Raw genomic sequence first — 21,077 nt, 5'->3', positions numbered from 1 at the left:
CGGAAAAGGAAGACTTCACCTGCAGATGATCGTTTAATTGTCAGGAAAAGTAAATTAAATCCTAGACTAACTGCTGTCGACTTAACTCGCGAGTTAATGGCTACCACTGGGGCGAATATTCACGTCACAACATTGCAGCGTAGGCTTTTGGAAGCTGGACGAAGGGTTCGTAAGCCTATTAAGAAGCAACTGGTAACCCCTGTTATGTGCAAAAAACGCTTAATGTGGGCAAAATTACACCAACACTGGACAGTGAATGACTGGAAGAATGTACTTTTTTCTGATGAGTCTCATTTCGAGGACCACGGCCACCGTGTTTCTTACGTACGCAAAGGATCCGAAAAAGTAACAGCAGCTCATCTCCAACAAGCACCCGAATACCCCCCTAAAGTAATGTTTTGGGGTTGTTTTACACATGAAGGGCCTGGTATTAATTTGCATGCTACTGTACTTGTTAATTTGATGTTCAAACAAAATCTACTGAATATTGTTGTAACTGACCAACTAACATAAGGTCTGACTAGGACAATATGAGTTCAGTTGGTTACATGGGATTGGATTGGATTATGCTACACCAGTTTGGTTGCATCTGGTTGGTTAGGTAAGGTGAGGTTAAGTTAATTTATATGACTTCAGGATAGTTTGTTCTGTGAGTGAGCAGGACTCTCTCAATATGTGTTTTATTATTTTTATGTAATTTCACAGTAATAACAAATAATTAAATTATTACTTTATTTAATTAAACACATTCTGCAAAGTAATTAGCTTTATGTACAGATGCCGAAGTTTCCAATCATGACACTTCTGAAATAGAATTACAAAGTTCTCATTTAAGGGGAGGCAGAGGTGAATATTTCAAAATCCACAAAATTTATCCGATTTGTTAGAAATTGATCATGGATACTGAGTATGTTATTAGTAATGGACATACCAAGTTTCAACTTTCTAAGTACAACAGTTCTGTAAATATTAATAATTTTATAAAACTTTATTTACAGTTATTAAAATAGCAAGATTGCGATGGGCAGGACATGTGCAAAGGATGGCAGATCATGAGATACCCAAGAAAGTTATGAGGAATAAATTTGAAGGAAAAAGGAGTGTAGGACGACCAAGACTGCGATGGATGGAGTGTTGGAGGATTTAAAGAAAGTGGGAATTAAAGGATGGTGGTTGGTTGCCACGGATAGAGATACATGGAAGAGAGTTCTAAGAGAGACCGAGGCTCAAATTGGGCTGTAGCGCCGATGATGATGATGATGATGATGATGATAAAACTTTATATCATTTGATATAAAATGCTCCATTCACCATATTGTAAGAAATTTTCAATATTTCTTTTTATTTATATGTTCAGAGAAGGTATATAAATAATGATAAGTATTAGATTATTATGGGAATAATATAGTAATACAGTTATCTTGGCTTTAATTTCATACTTTTAAGGGCACAAAATCAAAAACTAACATCGGAATATCAAAATAAAGATAATAAAAATGGAAAAAACCAAATTTTCATTTTTTCTTCAGTTTTGTTCGAAAATTTCACCTCTGCCTCCCCTTAAATGCTTTAACAAAGAGAATGTAACAAAAATTTTCTTCGGGTTTATAAGGTTCTTCAGGTCTTCATGATGACCAATTTTTGTGATTCTACGGCATTCTTCTAGTTCAATTACACTGAAACAAAATAAATTTATAATTTGAAACTTGAGAATTTTTCTTATTCGATTATTTTGTAACAAGAGCACAATACTGCATTCCCAAGTTCCCAACAATTCAATTCTAAACTACAGTGAGGTAAAGCAACACAATGCTGTCTTCACAGTGCAGTTGGCACAGCACTGGATTACAATGACTGCAGACCTGGGTTCAGATCCCGGTGATGGTAGTCCGTATTTATGGCGAACAGAACCAAGTTTCCTAAGAGTTTTACTCTGGGTTCTCTAGTTTCTCCATCATTTCACCATTGCTCTCTATTTCAATAGTCTCTACCAAAATGGTGCAGGTAGAAGCAACATTGTGCCTGGCATGCAGACAATATCAGAGTGAGTAACTCACCAGTGCAAGATCAAAAAGTACAAGCCGAAGTATCCATGGACACCTCCAAAAACCATGCACATAATGCTAACTATAGAACTGAAGTATTGTGTTATCCTACATCTCTTTGCACAAACCATATCTAATTAACCAAAAATGTATTTAAAAATAGGCTTAAGGACTTTATTAATAGATGGTAGTATATTATACACACTTGTTAAAGGGTGTAATTGATATCTTGTTATTTGAAGTGTTCTATCAGTGAGGAAGTGTGTTGTGTCAGTGAAGTGTGTAGTGTCAGTGAAGTGGCTGTGCAATGTATTTGAACAGTGAAATGGTTAGAAGTGTTAGGCCCGATTGTATAAACCATTTAATCTTAGATCAGAGGTTAAATTGATCCTTGTTTCGGCTGAACTTGGAATTTTGTGTTGTATAAAGTCTAATCTGAGATTAATTTGTCTCAAACTGAAGTCAACTTTGACTGAAGAAATTTCTCCGATTAAGTTAGATGATCCAAGTTCAGTTATTACTTTTCTGTTTGAAATATACGAGTGACAGATTGTGCAAATAAAATATCCATTATTATTAATAATAATAGATATGATAGGTGCATTTATATATATTTCTTTCAATTCCTTGCCTTAATACACAAACAATCTTATATTTTATAGGGCTCTATCATGTTCAGCAGTATCAAATAACATAACCTATAATTATATTATGTTTATAACAACCATTAATTATTAATGGATATGATAGGTACATTCATAAATTTTCAATTAACTGTATTACTAAACGAAAATTGTCGTTTTATAAAGCTTTATTATGTTTAGCAGTATCAAACACCATAACATGATGACAACTCGGAGAACAGTCAACCTTCTTATTTGTATGATTTGAGGCTTTCTCGGCGTTGGTTCGCTAATATGTTTTCGCGGGATATCAGCCGAGTTAAGATTTTGGAATGCTCCAAGCTTTCGACTGCTATCTCTGCAGCCATCTTCAGGGAAGTGATGTCCGAACAGAAAGTCGAAAGGTTATATTAACAGAGACAGTGGACTCCAGCTCAGTCAGGCATGGACACCGGCCTTAGACCAACTCAGGCCCTCTTACAATCAAGGTCATGAAGATCACGGACCGAGGACGGCAACCGATTCCAACCGGCGGAACAGGGCTCGCCGCCCGCCAAACTTCACGCAGTAATCCCGGGAGGGGCGGAGCTTACGAGCGATGACAATTCCCGGCCCCGGATTGGCCGATCCGCCAACCAATCCCGTTTCACCTGAGACAGCCACATCTATATAACCTTTCGACTTTCTGTTCGGACATCACTTCCCTGAAGATGGCTGCAGAGATAGCAGTCGAAAGCTTGGAGCATTCCAAAATCTTAACTCGGCTGATATCCCGCGAAAACATATTAGCGAACCTTCTTATTGTTCGCCATTATTTACATTGCACAAAAAACCAGTGTCTCCAACAGAGTGTACGGAAAGTGGCCAAAAAGTAGTTGTAAAGTCACTATATTTCTCATTATCAACAAAGAAAGATTAAATTTTGTCATTATGGGGTGCTAAAAAGGTCACTAAATCCCTATTTAAGCAATATAAAAGTTAAAAGAAATTGTTGTTGAAAAAAAGTTAAAGTCGCTAGATTGGCAACACTGAACAAACCTGTCCGCGCATCACGTATTTCACCTGTTTACGCGATGTTGCCAAATCCTTTTCACGTGAACTTAGACTGCATTTGAACCAAGATAATTTGATCGCAGAAAAGTTTTATACAATAGAAGAAGTGTCTGAACTCGGTTCACTCTTCGATCTTCGATCAAAGTTGATCTTTAGTCAGGGAGTTTTATACAATTGAGCCTTAGTGAAATCAGGTAGAATCAGTGCAGTGAGTGAGTTGACAGCGAAATAAGTGAAGTGCCGAAAGGTACTTGTGCAGGTATGAACCTGTCACACTCGTGGGTCTTAGTTCGAACTTAGGGTTAAGATACAAATTAGATATACTTTAAATGTTATTTTAAGCGACCACGCTTCATTTAATTTAGGATGCTCCTTGTTATTATTATTATTATTAATTATTGTTTTTTATTAGTTGTGTTTATTATTGTCATTATTGAGTGTAATTAGTTACCACTGCCACCAGGTATATACCCATTTGCAGTGTGAATAAATACATACATACAATTATACTAAATACTGTAAATTTCCGATCACTGATTTATATTCTAACTCTTCCACTACTGATATTCATGAGCTGACTGTTGTCACGAGATTCGTCACTGCTACTGCTGTCACTGTTTTGATATCTACTGCTCTATTAGATTTAGGCCTGGTTTCCTTAACCTTGGTTAAAATGCACCTAACATAGCGTTAATTAACTGTAAGTTAAAAGTATAAAATGCTGTTAAAAATATTGCGTTTCTTCAACTTTACATTTCACATTTTAATATTCTGTTTGTTAACTCTCTGTTAGGACCAGATATTCTAGGGTTTAACTATAACCTATAACCAAGTAGGCTATAGGCTGAATTCTGTTTTTTAAACGCTGACAATTGCGATTCTCGCTTGTTTCCATTGTTTGATTCAGAGAGGATAGAAGTTTTTCTGAGTGATCTGACAGAATAGAAGTTCATACAAAGGTACAGGCTATTTTCTGCCAAGCCTCAATTTTCGCTTTTAACACAGATTCGTTTGTTTGTTTATTCTCAATAATTAGTTTATACTGCGAAATTATTTCGAATAGAAGGCTTCTGTTGAACGAAGAGAAATTAGTCCCACGATTTTTTTTGTTCCAGTGTTTTCCATTTCACAACAGCACTACCAATACGCAATACACTGCTCTACACTACTGTGATACAGGCGATGGAAAGAAGCATAAGTCAAACCTGGCAGAATAGAAAAACTTCAATTCCTTTGTTTGGAAGGCAGAACGTACAACAGCAACAAAAACAATAACATAACTAAATAATACATAATCTACAAACGTTATTGAAATTTGAAATTTACCTGTATTTACACTCTTAACCAATACATGGATGCTCTGATACGATTGTAGTCAGGTAAATTCTCAACTGGACCAACAGCTGCAACTGCAGGGCATCGGTCATAGATGTATTTTGTCATAACCTCTCGCACATCTTTTGCTGTAAGTTTCTGCAAAAAATAAATGAATAAATAAATAGATAAAATATAAATAAAAATGCCGTTTATTTCCGAACCATATGTGTAATAAATATTAAGTTCAGTGAAATACTGTCCAGGTAAATAAATTAACTGAACAGCGAATATTGCTACAAATGGACTCATAACAAGAATTCCAATAAATTTTTCAGTTCACTATTTGAAGAACGTAAGCTCAGATGGAGAAATGAAGTAAAAACGACCTTGGGAAGCTGGACTGTAGGAACTGAAAGATGGTAGCCCAGGTCAGGAAAAGATGGCGAAATTTGCTAGAGGAGGTCTGGGCCCACATCAGACTTTACCAGTTGGTGATGATGAAGACAACGACGTCGAATATTTGGAGAAAGAAAAGGTGTAAAAATCTTTACTTGATACAGGATTATGTTGCATATCTACAAAACATTTCTCTCTCCCAGCAACCAAATCATCAATGGCAGTATTAATCAAGAAGAACTAGAAGTAGTACGGTTGCTGAGAGCTCATTTCTCGACTGCTCATGTGAAAATATTGGTCTTCAGTACATTTCAAGCTTCCTTTCTAAGTTCAAAAAATAAAACTGATGTTTTTACGGAATAATAATGAATAGTATGATGACCATTCAACGTCACTATGGTCATCAGTTCAGAGATTTATGCATCTTTCAGGAAAGGAAAGTTTTTCTAATTTTTTAAAATAACAAGCATTTTCTGTGTGATGCAAAGGTTTTCAGATAAAATACACTAAATTAACAATAAATGGCCATGTAATCATGGAAACCGTCCAACAGGTTTGTTCTACTGCAACTTTGGTTATTGTGTACAAGCTAGACAACTAAAATTTGAGAAATGAAAAAATTCTTTCTAAATGCTTCGAGAAGCTTAAATCACAATCACAATTGTTACTTTAATGGCCGTGTGCACCACTCTCGATCATCTAGCCCGTTTATCAGCAATCACGGAAACATGGTTAATTCTTGACAATGATCAAGTTATAGACGTGGTGCACTGACATTTTCCCTAGATCAACTCAGTACCGTCAGCTGATGGTACGCTCGTTTGAGAAGAATCATCTGAGTGCTAGGTTATCGCGTATAAAACAGCGAACGAACGCACTCTGTCAATTATCGCTTCGTTTTTGTTTGTCGGACTGTTTCAAACATCCTCGCAGTTTTCAAATAACAAGTTTCAATAATCATGGAAGAAAAAAAGAAAAGAGCACCCAACTTCTCACAGTTCGAAGTGGGAATTCTTTTAGAACTCGTCTGTAATTCTGCATCCATATTAGGGAATAAAAGTACTGATGGAAGTTCTCTAAGAGAAAAGCAGGCTACCTGGTTGGATTTAACCTCACAATTCAACATGAGTTATATGTGTTTACATAATTCCACATAATTTGTAACGTAATTTATACAGTGGTTATTTCATATTATTGATAATAATTGGGAAAATTTCAGTATACGGATACCTCACTGACAATTATCTTGAAATAGGCTAGTAAAAAGAGCAGATTTGTATGTGTTTGTCGAATGCTCATCATCTTGCTTACGAAAAGATACATTTCAGTGCCAATAATTTATTTGGGAAAATTTCAGTATACGGATATCTCGCTAACAATTATTTTAAAATAATAAAAAAAAGTAATTTGTCTGTGTATGTCGAATATGCATCATCATGCATACGAAAAGGAAGTTTTTAGTGCCAATTTATTTTGTGTTCACAAGGTTGGAATTTTGGAGTAAGAGAGAAAGGAAGGTATCCGTGTAATTTCTCTTAATTCAAGCGTAAATAGCCTAATTGTCCAAAACGTCATGTAGGTCCTAATACTTTCAAACAGCAAATCTATAGCTAATAAGTGATAATCTCGCATTCTACAAAATGGTCATTTAGTTTTACTATATTATTACCGGCATACGTGGTACAGTCATTAAGTTCTGACACTGACGCCTGAAGGGTAGGCACCCACAAGAATCTGGATGTCTCAGAAGATGCCGCGTGATACGGCGTACACCTAAACAGATCGACATCCTCCCTCAATATAGTCGCCGTTGGCCGCTATGCACGTCTGCCAACGTTGGTGTAGCTGCTGGAAGCACTGCTGAAAGATGTTGGCAGGAAGATGCCGTACGGCTTCTCTTGTGGTAGTCATGACCTTTTCGGCCGCATAAAAATTACGCCCTCGTAGGATTGATTTCATGAGGGGAAAGAAAAAAATCGCATGGTGCGAGATCAGGTGAGTACAGAGGGTGTGGCAAAACAGCAACCTGTTGCCTTGCAAGTTCCTCTTGGACAAGGATGGAGCGATGTGCAGGGGCGTTGTTGTGTAGGAACAGCCAATTCTTCCTATGCCAAAGCTCAGGACGCTTACGACGAATTGAATTGCTTAAACGGCCAAGAATCTCTTTGTAGAGGATCTTGTCTACAGTTGCACCTTGTGGGATGAATTCTATGTGAACAATTCCATTTGAATAAAAAAAACTGTTAAAGCATCACCTTGCCTTTTGACCTGTCTTGTTGCGGATTTTTCTGTCGTGGAAATAATGGCGTTTTCCAGGTGGCGGATTGTCGCTTCAGGATCGTAAAGGAAACACCATGTTTCATCTCCAGTTATGATCGGTTATAGCAGTTTCGCCTAATTTCTGACAGAACGTGACGTTTGCCCGTTGCTCAAACTGCAACATACTCGAGTTCCGACGCGCGCATTCAAATCACCGTCACAACAAAGACCGTAGTTCTGCTTACAGTGCATGCACTCAACTGTCTCTTGTTGGGTCGAGAGACTAACTGACAAGGTATCATACCATGGCGCCACTTATGCGCTACAGTGCACCACAACGCCACTATGCGCTCAGTATTAGAACTTAATGACTGTACCACGTAGAATAACTACTTTATTATGTTAACAAAATTGGACAGTTAGGCCTAAATAATATTTTGTCCTCAAGTAAAGTCCCGATCTTCCAAAGCAGAAACATATAAAACATAAGCCTATTTTGAGAAAAAAGAACATTTTTATTATTCATCTACAAACTTACTCTTTCTACAATAACACCAATTCTGTTATTTCCGCAGTGATTTGCGTGTTCAAGATACATCATTTCATCTTCAATTCCATCAAGTACGTCAAATCGTGCCGCCATTTTGATTTTCTAGACTTGACCATGTTCTATTCAAGATAATTGGTCCCACACCCGTGATCAAATTTGATCATCATCAACTCGCTTGTTTAACTTTGATCGAGATTGATACTCTGCAAATTGGCATTGAAGATCAAGTGCCGACTTAACCATGGTCAAATTTTAATCGAGAATGGTGCACATGGGCATAAGTGTGAATTCGAACATAATCAAAATACAGTACAACCCCGCTAATCCGAACTAATTGTGACGGACCTGTTCGGATTAAGCACGGGACAGGAATACAAGCAAGAAAACCATGCATTATTCCCTTCCCCACCCTTCACTCTCCACGTGTTCAGTTTCGAGGCCTAATTCATTCACTAGTGATCAAGTAAGTTGTACTGTAATTGCTGCCAAACAACTGTATTCAACATTGAACACTTGGATCACCTCAAACTTCCTTGGAATAAAGATGTTTATCAGATAATATAAGAACTGATATTTTAGAATCAAGGGTTTCGTCTGACAAAAAAAAATCACTGTCACTTACTGTGAATGGGAGAGGCAGGTTATGCCTGAGGAAAACAAGGGGTGAGTCTGGTATATTGATGGTTCCAAAACCAAGTTAGGAACTGGTGACGGATTGTCCAGAAATGGCACCAAGGTGTCTTTCAGCTTGGGTCAGTATGCCAGTGTTTCAGGCTGAGATTTTCGCTATCTGAGCTAGTGTCAGGCAAAGTATTAAGAAGGGCTACAATCGTAGACATGTTTATATACTTTTAGATAGTCAAGTGGCACTTAAGGCCTGGTCTCTGAATGCTGCACGTTCCTGATGTTACTGGCTGAACACAAAAGAGTTCAATTGAAATGGGTGCCAGAACACGTATGGATTCAAGGTAATGAGAGAGCAGATGAGGCTGCCAAGGAGGAGATCGAGATACCATTCATAGGACTTGAGACTATGCTGAGACTATCTTCCAGACCAGTTAAGCAGGTTATCAGAGACTGGGCTCTTAAGAAACACAAAAAGTACTGGAACTCAAGTGAGGGCTGCAGAACTGCAAGGCCCTCATAAGAGATTTTGATAAAAGCAGGTCAAGTGACTTGTTAAAACTGAGCAAGAGACAGCTCTTCTGGGCAGTTTAATTCTTTACAGGACATTGTACCCTCAAAAAGAACCTGCAAAGAATGGAACAAAACATTAATCCAGCTTGTATTCGTTGTTTACAGGGAGATGAGTCTGTAGTTCATCTGTTATGTGATTGCAATGCTCTTGCTCATCAAAGAGCTCTCGTCTTTGGAACACACTTTCCAAAGCTTGATGAGTTACCAACTGTCTCAATCTGTAGTTTGATTCAGTTCATCAAGAACATTAAACTACTGGACTGATAGAATATTATGATCGGGAAGTACAATTCAGGTCGCTGTCATAGCCCATTTAAATTAAATTCAAGTTATATTGTATATTATACATTTTGAGTTTCTACATATCGCAGCATTAAATTAATAGAGTTACAGTTTAAATACTCATCCCCCCCCCTTCCGTTTCTCTTCTCTCTCTTTTTTGACATGTTAGGATTAGCAGTATCCTGTGTGATGGCCGGGATTGAAGAATAGCCTCACTGTAGCCCATGCATGTCGTAGAAGGCAACTAAAATGGGTACCCAGTGCCTGGGGGTATAGCCAGGTCACCCTGTCCCAGGGGTTATAAATATGGGACCTGGTCCTCCAGGTTGGGGGTTGGGCGTGGGGCTGACACCCCACCCTGTAAAAACTTAAATGTTATGAAACCTCAACGAATGGAAGCCGGACGGATTAATTATAGACGACCCTGCAAGGATAAATGTTTACGACTAGGAACATGGAACATTCTGTCGTTATACTCTCACTATACTGTTTGGCACCAGAAAAGTAGGGAGACCTCAGCTAAGATGGCTGGATGAAGTGGAGAAGGATATAATAGCAGCAGGTGTTAGAGGATGGAAAACAAAGGTGTTAGATCGAAGGACATGGAAAAGCGTCGTTGGGGGGGGGGGGTCAAGGCTGGAACCCGGCTGTAGAACCGAAGAAGAAGAAGAAGAAGGATTAGCAGTTTTACTCTAATTACTGTTATGCTGAGTTTCCTACTAGATGCTTGGTAATAAACAGAAGCCATGGTCGTGTGTTTGAATCCCTTACAGCAGGATGAGTGTCTGCTCATTGTCTTTGTGATGTAGATGGAGACCCGGTATCACGAGTCTTTCATGTGTCCATTTAATTTCATGTTCAAAGACTTCAAATAAAGGGCTAATGGTAACACCAAAATGAACATAAAAAGCCAATAAATGTCTTTTGACCCATAAACAAAATTTGGGCCTCCTGAATTTTCCAAGTTTCAGTTACAACAAACTGCGCATGCCGAGTGTTTACTGAGCATACGTACAACGTTATAACTGAAACTTGAAAAATTCAGGTGGGCCAAATTTTGTTTCTGAGTCTGTACAATGGCTACAATTGAAATAATCGATTATGACACTACCCAGTTGGTCTTACTGAAGATGGCAGATTTACCAAAACAGAAGATATGCATGGGGAAGGAGAATAAAATATTATCCTGTTGAGAAGAAACCGAAAGAAAGTAATTATGCAATGAAAATGAATGGACGAATTATGTAAGAAATAGATAAATGACTCAGGAAAGGCACATAAAGTATTTTAGATATACAGCGTGAAAGTGAAATAACCTTGCGGACTGAAAGGGATGGTAGGGTACTGAAATGAATACAAAACCTATATTACATTTTGCAATTAAATGCACGGTTAATTAGAAAATTAAGTTTGAAGTTTCAGCAGTCCGGCAACATCCCCACTAACACTCTCTTCTCGTGTTACAGATGTAAGAGGTCAATGAACTCTGTGTGTCTCGCTAGATGAGCTGTTCTCTGGCGCTGTGTTGCAACCAAATTGCACTGTGGAATGGCTTGAATTTAGAAGTTTTTAAAATTAAATTTACACGAAAACCGTCCACACTATTGAAATACACCAGAGGGATAAATTGTTCTGTATTAGTTTTCCTATCGATATGGACAAAAATCACGATTCTACTCGCAATAGTTACCGAATAAGAGATTGTTAAACATTTGGGGAAAAAAAATTCTGAAAAAAAAAAAAAAAACTATGAACTTTCCACCAATATGACATAGTTTTTTTGTCACATACAACATGAACTATTTGTTCTGAAAATCTGCAAAGCTATTTCACTTCCACCCTGTGTAATTACTAGTACAGTATTGTGCAAATTAATCCGAACACGACATATTTTTACATTTTCTGTCATTGTTGGCCTCACAGCTGCTCATACCGCTTTAATTGACATCTGTAATACGTGTAATTCCATTGTTGAAGGTCTGTCATTATTTTTTTTTATAATATGTGAAATTTTGCCTGTCGTTTTGTACTTACAAGCATTTCAATTGTGTTGAAGACTTAATACTGCAATCCTGTGTACATTCTGTCGTCTTCACAAATGGATACAACTCCACGAAAACGGTCTAAAATTATAACATTAGCAGAGCATTCTTCTATGACACAGAGGCAAATTGCTGCAGAATGTCACATCGGTTTGGCTACTGTTAATTCGATCATAAAACGATACAGGGAGACTGGATCCATCACACCCCAGAAAAAAGGAAACTGTGGCCGGAAAAGGAAGACTTCACCTGCAGATGATCGTTTAATTGTCAGGAAAAGTAAATTAAATCCTAGACTAACTGCTGTCGACTTAACTCGCGAGTTAATGGCTACCACTGGGGCGAATATTCACGTCACAACAGTGCGGTGTAGGCTTTTGGAAGCTGGACGAAGGGCTCGTAAGCCTATTAAGAAACAACTGCTAACCCCTGTTATGTGCAAAAAACGCTTAATGTGGGCAAAATTACATCAACACTGGACAGTGAATGACTGGAAGAATGTACTTTTTTCCGATGAGTCTCATTTCGAGGTCCACGGCCACCGTGTTTCTTACGTATGGAAAGGATCCGAAAAAGTAACAGCAGCTCATCTCCAACAAGCACCCAAATACCCCCCTAAAGTAATGTTTTGGGATTGTTTTACACATGAAGGGCCTGGAGCATTAATACCTATCAAGGGAATGATGAATTCTGGCAAATATATTCACTTGTTGGAAACCAGAATCGTACCCCAGCTGCAAAAATCATTTCCGGATGGCAGAGGTGTGTTCCAACAAGACCTGGCACCATGCCATACGTCTCGAAAAACTACAGAATTCTTCAACAAGAAGAATATTCAGGTACTCCCCTGGCCAGGCAACTCACCCGACATCAACCCCATTGAGAACTTGTGGTCAATTTGCAAAAGAAGAATGCAAAAAATGGATTGTTCTACAAAGGAGAAGATGATTTCTGCCCTCATTGGTGTATGGTTTCGCAATGAAGAAATGAAGAATATTTGTGGGAAATTAGTGGGATCCATGCCAAATCGTCTCAGAGCTGTTATTAGGAACAAGGGAGGCCACATAGATTACTGAGGTATGTCTTAGATCCTTTTTTTATCCCATTTGAGTGTTTTTGCATAAGTAATTACGTTGTTTGGATTAATTTGCACGCTACTGTATTTAAAAAAATCAACACAATACACTTCGCAAATTTGCGAAACACTACTATTTATAATGTTCTTTAAAGAAAATACTTTACATCACAAGATGTGATTGAGAGCACTGTTTAAAATCTTTCAACTGTTCAACGCCACGCTTCAGTGTCTTACACCCTTCTGTAATTAGGTCCTTTAAACCCTTATTTGCATGCTCCAATTCATACGGAACCAGGAAATTGTTTCAGAATATTCCTAATATTTCCTACCTAGTCAATAGTCACCAACAAGCATCAAAACATTTCTCTGTATTCTTAGTGCCAACTATTCTTACATCAATTCTGGCTTCCATCTCGTGAAGAGGTACTCTGCGATTGTAGCACAACAGCTGACGACCAATGTCTTCACAAATTGGTGTCGTGCCATCTAACTGGAGCAACATGCTGGTCTTCAGGAGTTTCTTCGCTCTGTCAACCTCCGTCTCAGTTACTGTCGAGCATAACCGCATCCATTCACTCTGGATATTGAACAGCATGTCCTAGAAAAAATAATATATATATTTTTGTAATGAGTTTCAATGGTAGATGAGTAATTTCTCACGTCTTTTATTCTGTAGATGAATTTATGACATTCAACAACATTGAATGAATATTTCTGTCTTATATTAAGTATCGAAACTAACTCCTTGTGTTGTACTAGTTAGTATATTTTAAAACCTTTCGGGATATTGTAAAAGTCTTCTGTATGTATTTCAACTAGACTGACTATAATTAAGACTTTGTAGTACTATTAATTTTTTTTTGACATCTTCCATATTCTAGCAGTGAAGCAATGTATGAATACCATGAAATGAAAATAAATACAAAACAATCTCATATAATATCGACCAGAATTGGCCACCGACGTCATGTGATTTGACATCCTGCAACCACATTCTTTGGGGGTTTGTGAAATCATTCAAATACAAAATAAAGAATAACAAGAGCAAACAATAATACTGATGAAAGATTGCATTACTCACCTCACACTGCAATGGTTCACAGACGAAATATATGCCCCAAAGGCCTGTGTCCTTGTAACATGTGTTGAAAGACTGAAAACTGTGTGCCAGATTGCTCTCAGTGGCAGCTGCAGCAAGGTGAGAGGCATTACTCATGCCACCTCCCTGTGAGCGGTCCCATGCACCAATGAGAGTGTTTGCAACCATCAAGGGGATGTTATCAGAGTCCGCCCATCCACAGGACTCCACAGCAATTGCAATGTGCGCCAGGGGCATTGAATCATCCCGAACTCGAATTTCAGAGCCTGTAACAAAATACACGTTTCAATTTTATGTACACTGCAGAAATAGTAATATGCGTTACAAGAGCGGTATGTTGAAGTTTTCATGTTCGAGAAAAAGTTTGAAAAAGCGAAACGTAGTTGAGCTTTTTTAATTTCCGAGAATTGAAAGAAAACATACCGCTCGTGTATCGTACATTATTTTGTGCGAAGATCGTTTATTACATACCTGAAAGAGGAATTTCTAATTAGTTGCAATGAAATCTCCATCTTGGTTTCTGTTCAATGACGGCAAATTTGCAAAACAAAAATATCTATCTTCAACATTGTTGCTTTAAAATGTTTTCTGTGTTTACTATACTCCAGCAGGCCGTGATATACGTCTGTCTTTTTTTTCCCCCCAGTCTATGATGAGTCTGGAATATTGTTGATTTTTTCACGGCTTCCTTAATGTTACTTGCATCACGAATGCAGTAACTTTAGTGGAGTTGTAGAGTTTACTTAATTTTTGCAAATATTTAAAAACAATAATTAACAATGCAAGTTAGGTGAAATTGCAGTGGTAAGTGTCCTATTTATAATTATTACTACATTGAACGCCTCTAAAAATAATATGTTAAAAGCCTAAAGCAGTAAAATCAATGTCACTTAAGCAGTAAGAAGAGGGAAATTGTTATGTGTGTTAGGTTGGGAATACTGAATGTGGAATTTTAGACTTTCCGCAGATTGGTTTTGTGCGGAAACCAAGCAAATACGCACGATCTCGCACAAAAAGTAATGGGCCATTTCAATATTCCAATTCCCAGATTGAAATGCGTTCTATTTTGAGTGTTGTCTTGTAACCCATTCTGAAACGCACTCGAAAAGATTCAAAGAAAGTGGATTTGCTGTAAACAATAGATTGATAAAAATCGTGCAGTAAAATCGAAATTTGGGCCTTCTTCGGGATACTGACATGCTGTGCTGAAGTGAAGCCTTCAGTCTCGTCTCAGTAGCTCAGATCAATTGGAGATCTGCATGAGTCATGTGGAGGGGAGTGAATTCGAACATCATCCAAGCGAATTTTATTTTTATTTCCAGAATAACGTTAAAATTGAGTTTTACAAAGTCTTGGGAATGATGTTTCAGTTTGTTTAAACAAAATGTGGAATAGTTACTGCCCAATTCCTGTCAGTTATTATTAGACTTGCCTGGTCCAAAAGAAAAAAAATAAATAAGTAAATAAATGCTATTAATTGGAAGACAGTTGTCTTCCTCAAACAAAATAAAGATATAAGCCGGGAACTGGGCTATCATTGGTTGCTATCGCCGGCTGCCTTGCAACGGGTGACTTGACAGTGAAAGGCACTGTATGAATCTCTAATATTTTTATTCTTACTACTTGTTTCTACCTCACTGAGTTTTTCCTTCACTTGATATATACACAAATCATAAAAGAGAAAATACAGTAATTTCAATTGAATGTATCATGCTGAAACATTAATACTGTTGTTCAGTCAACTGTCCAAAGGCAAAATATCAAAAAGGCACCACTTATGAGGCAACTAGGCCAGGAGATAATGGGGTAGGCTAGCCAGTTCTTTTCCCCCTCCATTGCATACATTGCCAACTACATATTACACTAGTGAGACTTCAGATGCATAAAAACAATTGTTCTTCCTTTGACACATATCTTCAAGTGAGATGTACTGCCTGATAATAGATGTTCATATCAACCAGAGGATAAACATTACTGTATTAACTGATAATTCAAGAGAGAAAGTTATTTTGCAATTCATGATCATTCTTCATTTTTCAACATTAAATATCTAAACTGTGAGCTTCACAATAAGAAGATATAGTCACCTGTAAATCTGCAGGGTTGAATGACTGGAATTTCTCCCATAGCCTCAGATTTGGAGCTCTGGAAGTTTCTCTCCGCAGCTTTCACCAGGTCGTTGTGGTTGATACCACCAGCTGCAGCTAGGACAATACGTGGAGGTCTGTAGTGAGTTGTTACGTATTCCTTCAGATCATTTCTTGTGATACTCCTGAAACATATGAACGCTAAGATTAGAGTACAACATACAAGTAGTATCAACTGTCAACAGTTTTCTAAGGTGGGAAATGTGTGCTCCCAGCAGTTCCTCGTGGAATTACCTTTCTGAATAGATAATATGGAAGGAGTGGGCATAGCAAACAGCTACCAATATTTTATATTTCACAACACACTAACCTCATAACATTAAAACTTGTAAATTTATTAAACGGTGCACATATTTCAAAATGCTAATTTGTATAATTTGAAATCCTGCTTTGTACAGAGCAATGAACCTGTGAATCAATAATATATTCCTTTCCTTTTATAAGCTACAGTCATTATACTTTTTTTAGATGGTTATTTAACGGTGATGTATCAACTACTCAGTTATTTAGCAGATGGTACTTGGCGATATGAGGCCGAGGATTCGCCATAGCTGAGAAAAACCTCGGAAAAAAAAAACCCAACCGGGAATCGAACCCATGCTTGAGAGCAGCTCCGGATCAGACCATCATTCTAAATCCATGCAATGTAACTTAAATTTTTTCTTCACTTTGTGCTTGAAAAGGAAATTCCGGATGTCCAACCAAATTTATTTTTAAGATTCTCTGACACTTCCCTGTTTTCCAGACACAAAGTCATTTTTCCTCATTGACATTACATCTTATAAAATGAAGCTGGAAATAAAGTAGTTGTCCATTAAATAATTTGTAAAACTGTATTTATTTTTTAAATTTAGTATTAATAATTTATGCACAATTATTAAATAATTATTAGATTAAAATATTTTTTGTTTCATTAGACTTAATATATTTTTAAAACAACGCGTCACAACGCATAGAGAAGGAAGTCAAGCTGTGAAACAAGAATAAAGCAATAGAACAGTTAAGAACTGACGCTGGTGAATGTGTGCTCCACCATATTTATTTGTACCTTACTTACTGGCTTTTAAGGAACCCGGAGGTTCATTGCTGCCCTCATATAAGCCCGCCACTGGTCCCTATCCTGAGCTAGATTAATCCATTCTCTATCATCATATCCCACCTCCCTCAAATCCATTTTAATATTATCTTCCCATCTACGTCTCGGCCTCCATAAAGGTCTTTTTCCCTCCAGCCTTTATTTGTACCTACAAAACTAATATTTTTATTAGTCAAAGCAGTCTAATATAATGTAATACACCTTCCTCATTGGATAGTAGCCAGCTTAAACTTATTGTTTGCCTGGTAGGTCTGCATCTATGCTCATGTCTATCATATTCTGTGCTCTGTGGGTTAAAATGCAGCAAACATTATCTTCACTGCTTCAAGTTACAGTATTGACAAGTGTATGCATTATTATCTACCAAAGTGTCTGAATCATTATTATTATTATTATTATTATTATTAGATGTAAGAAGTAATAAAATTCCAGCAGTTTTCCCAGAATTCCCCGGCATTTCCTGGTATTCCAGACAGAATTAACAGTACAGATTGATACATTCAGATATCTCAGTAATGAAATGTCGAGAACTAAACCACAAAATAGTGTTGATAAAGTTACAGAATTTCAATAAAACATAGTGATATGAAATAATGTGTCATTTTTAACCTATGTAACAGGTTGCTCAAACAGAAAACATACCAGCAACAATACACATTTCACCCACAAATACAACAGAATAATTCTTAACACGAAAGCACAAAAGTTTGGATTTCTTAACACATTAACAAGAGTAGCTACTTCTCCGTTTCATAGTATTTGCTGAAAATATTCTCAATGTAGGCCTACATCTAAGCGTAGGGTAACTGGACACCCTGAAATTCTATAATCATATACAATTTCACTTCTGGAAAAGCAAACAGAGTAAGAATGTACAAATAAAAATTGTTTCTTGTATTAGCATTTACGGCACAAAAATTCACAATTTACACCACTACCCAGTCCGCAGAGTTAGCTCTGTGGTAGCACGTCTGCCTTCAGACTAGCCGGCCAGGGTTCGATTCACGGTGGGGTCAGAAAGTTTTATGTAAAATTTCTACCTTGGGACTTAGGAGAGATGGTGGTACACAACTTCTGATCACTAAATTGTGTACCAATATGCATGGGTTAAGTCCCAAATCTCTCTGCAGTGCATATGAAGAGAAGGCATATGTCACTGTTTACAGTCATTGGTCTGTCAAATGGGAACGTTAAATCTGGCAGCCCCCTTTGTGCTATTTGACATGAGTAGGCTACATGCCAGAACCGGGTTTCTCCTTCTCCCTTCCTCACCTTCATCATCATCCTCAACCATTTCCTACACTACACTTACACGAACACTTACACATACACTCACCCGTGTACACGACATAATTCTTCACAGATACACATCATGCATAACATGGCTCACCGAAGTGGTGTGCAACTTGAAAATGGGTCAAAGTCCTGCCATCTAGCTGCAGGATGCAGAACTCGAATCACGCAAGTGAAGTGAGTAGGCATTAGACACACACACACCACTACCCAACAGCAATACAATCTTAACTACGAAAACATATGTGACGACATTATTAAGTACATGAAGCTACAGCCATACAGGGGGCCAGAGGCAAGCCAAGCACCTGCACAACTACCAGCTGGAATACAGAGTAGAGACACTGAGTGGTCAATTCTGCGAGTCCCCATAGATGTTCTTAATCAACTTTCCTTTAACTGAAGTTTGCCAACTATCGTGACTCCCCAATTTTTCAGATCATGAGGCTGGATGGACCCTGCTTCAGACCCAATATCCTCAAATAATTTATTCGATATAGCCGGGAATCGAACCTGGAACCTACAGTCCCGCTCAAACCTCCTGACGTTTGCAGGTGTGTTCGCTTATCGACGGTAGCCAATCACGCCAGTGCTGCGTTGCAACATATGGGCACGCAGACTCGCTGCTTAGAAAGTCTAAAAATCAAATATAAAGTTTGTTCGGAAAATTGGTATGTTGTACGGACCCTGCATGTCTATATGATGAAATTTTAATGTTGTCTGAACACACAGAAACAAAGATCACATTTCTACCCCCAGTGATTCCAATTTTATGGGTTAATATAGTAAAACCCCGATAATACGCTGTTCAAGGGACCGCGTGTAAACTGCGAATTAATCGAGACTGCGTATTATAGACATATTAGCATTTTTCTTTATTGAAATACATGATTTACACTTCGCTTCTCCCTGAAGAAAACTCTCCCTGTATTTGAGTAAAAAGTTGCTGGGGAAAGAAGAAAGAAAAATCTTAAGGGGGAGAGAGAAACCGCGGAGTGGAGAGCATGCTCCATCTCTTTCAATATAATATGATGGCGCTGTCTCAAATTAAGCCTATCATTCAATTTATTTTATCACACTGCGCCTTTGTGTTATTCGATAACTTTATTAACCCTAATAAAAGTAAAACTATTACAAAAACTGATATAAACTCAGCGAGTATGATGATTTACGTCTGACTCAACAAATGTTTCTATATTTTGTGACTTTTAATCTCATCCGATGGAATTTGATAATACTTATTATTATTATTATTATTATTATTATTATTATTATTATTATTAAGAAGCCTTCTGGATCTCCCTATCAAACCAATCTCAGGTAAAGGGTCGTGCTCCACAGTTTTAAAACTACTGCCGCTGAGAGACAGAGACGGAGAGAGTAATTGTGACAACATCGCGCTCGCATGTTACTGGCGCTCGTGAAACGTCAGGAGGTTTGAGCGCGACTGTAGTTCATAGTCAGGCAAGCTAACCACTACATCAAGGAGGCAGTCATAATTTAGTACAGTCTTAGAAAGAAAAAGGTTTTTGTCACACAGATACTTTACAAGGCCCAGAAAGGAGACAGTGTGCATGATCAGACATGCAACAAAAGAAAACTAGTATCTGTGCGACAAAACTTTTTTCTGAGACTGTACATGCTTATTATTAATACGAATAATTATGTAATATTAAGGACTTTTAAGACATAAGTAACTTAAAGGAAGATTAAAGACTGAAACGACCAAAAAATATTTTCACTCTTAATTCAGTTAAATTTGCCATTTTTTTTCTGAATTGCAATATATATAGTTTATTAAATTTGTCATTTATGATACTCGCTACTTAACTGGCACGTTTTTAAGCAAGTTAGAGTACACAGCACCAATAATAACATTTATCTTCTTCACTGTTTTTCTCCAAAACATTTTGAAATTCTCAATGCTCCTTTTTTTCAGAACTTACGGGTCCAATTTCATTCAGATTTTGCACAGATGTTTACTATATTGTAACGAACAGTCATATTGATTTTTTATTTATTTATTTTATTGGGTTATTTTACGACGCTGTATCAACATCTAGGTTATTTAGCATCTGAATGAAATGAAGGTGATAATGCCGGTGAAATGAGTCTGGGGTCCAGCACCGAAAGTTACCCAGTATTTGCTCGTATTGGGTTGAGGGAAAACCCCGGAAAAAACCTCAACCAGGTAACTTGCCCCGACCGGGGTTCGAACCCGGGCCACCTGGTTTCGCGGGCAGACGCGCTGACCATTACGCCACAGGTGTGGACAGTCATATTGATATGTCTTAAAACTCATTCATATTGCATGTTAAATATTCTGAAAACATTTTTCTTTTTACTGAAAATGTTCAACATTACAAATAATTTTTTTATATACTGGTATTGAAGATATGAGATTTTTGTTCTTCAGATTGTAACATATGGCTCCTAATGTGTGTGAAAAAATATTCACACCTCTGCCTAGTTTTTGAGAAAAGGTACAATAAAAATCAAAGTTCTGAGTTACAGAAAAAAAAAAACAATTTCAAAGAACTCATCAATATAGCCACACCATTCATCCAATCAGAATGAAATTCATGTGGCATGTACAAGAA

General features: G+C 37.5%; 1 protein-coding gene across 2 annotated transcripts in view; it reads right to left on the bottom strand.

The window, feature by feature from the left end:
- Nucleotides 1-638: 638 nt before the first annotated feature.
- The window catches only part of UQCR-C1 (Ubiquinol-cytochrome c reductase core protein 1), a 58,681-nt gene continuing 38,242 nt past the window's right edge, over nucleotides 639-21,077 (bottom strand). For both annotated transcript variants that reach the window (XM_069836847.1, XM_069836848.1), the window contains exons 5-9: nucleotides 16,029-16,213; nucleotides 13,924-14,207; nucleotides 13,237-13,440; nucleotides 5,048-5,194; nucleotides 639-1,676 (exon numbers count right to left, since the gene is read on the bottom strand). In XM_069836847.1, the coding sequence (XP_069692948.1) occupies nucleotides 5,054-5,194; nucleotides 13,237-13,440; nucleotides 13,924-14,207; nucleotides 16,029-16,213 (814 nt within the window). In that variant the 3' untranslated portion in view covers nucleotides 639-1,676; nucleotides 5,048-5,053. The remainder of the gene's footprint in view (nucleotides 1,677-5,047; nucleotides 5,195-13,236; nucleotides 13,441-13,923; nucleotides 14,208-16,028; nucleotides 16,214-21,077) is intronic.

The sequence above is a fragment of the Periplaneta americana genome, chromosome 10, assembly GCF_040183065.1.
Source record: "Periplaneta americana isolate PAMFEO1 chromosome 10, P.americana_PAMFEO1_priV1, whole genome shotgun sequence".
Lineage (NCBI taxonomy): Eukaryota > Metazoa > Arthropoda > Insecta > Blattodea > Blattidae > Periplaneta > Periplaneta americana.
The sequence above is the reverse complement of the archived record's forward strand: the minus strand, read 5'-3'. Positions and strand labels throughout refer to the sequence as shown.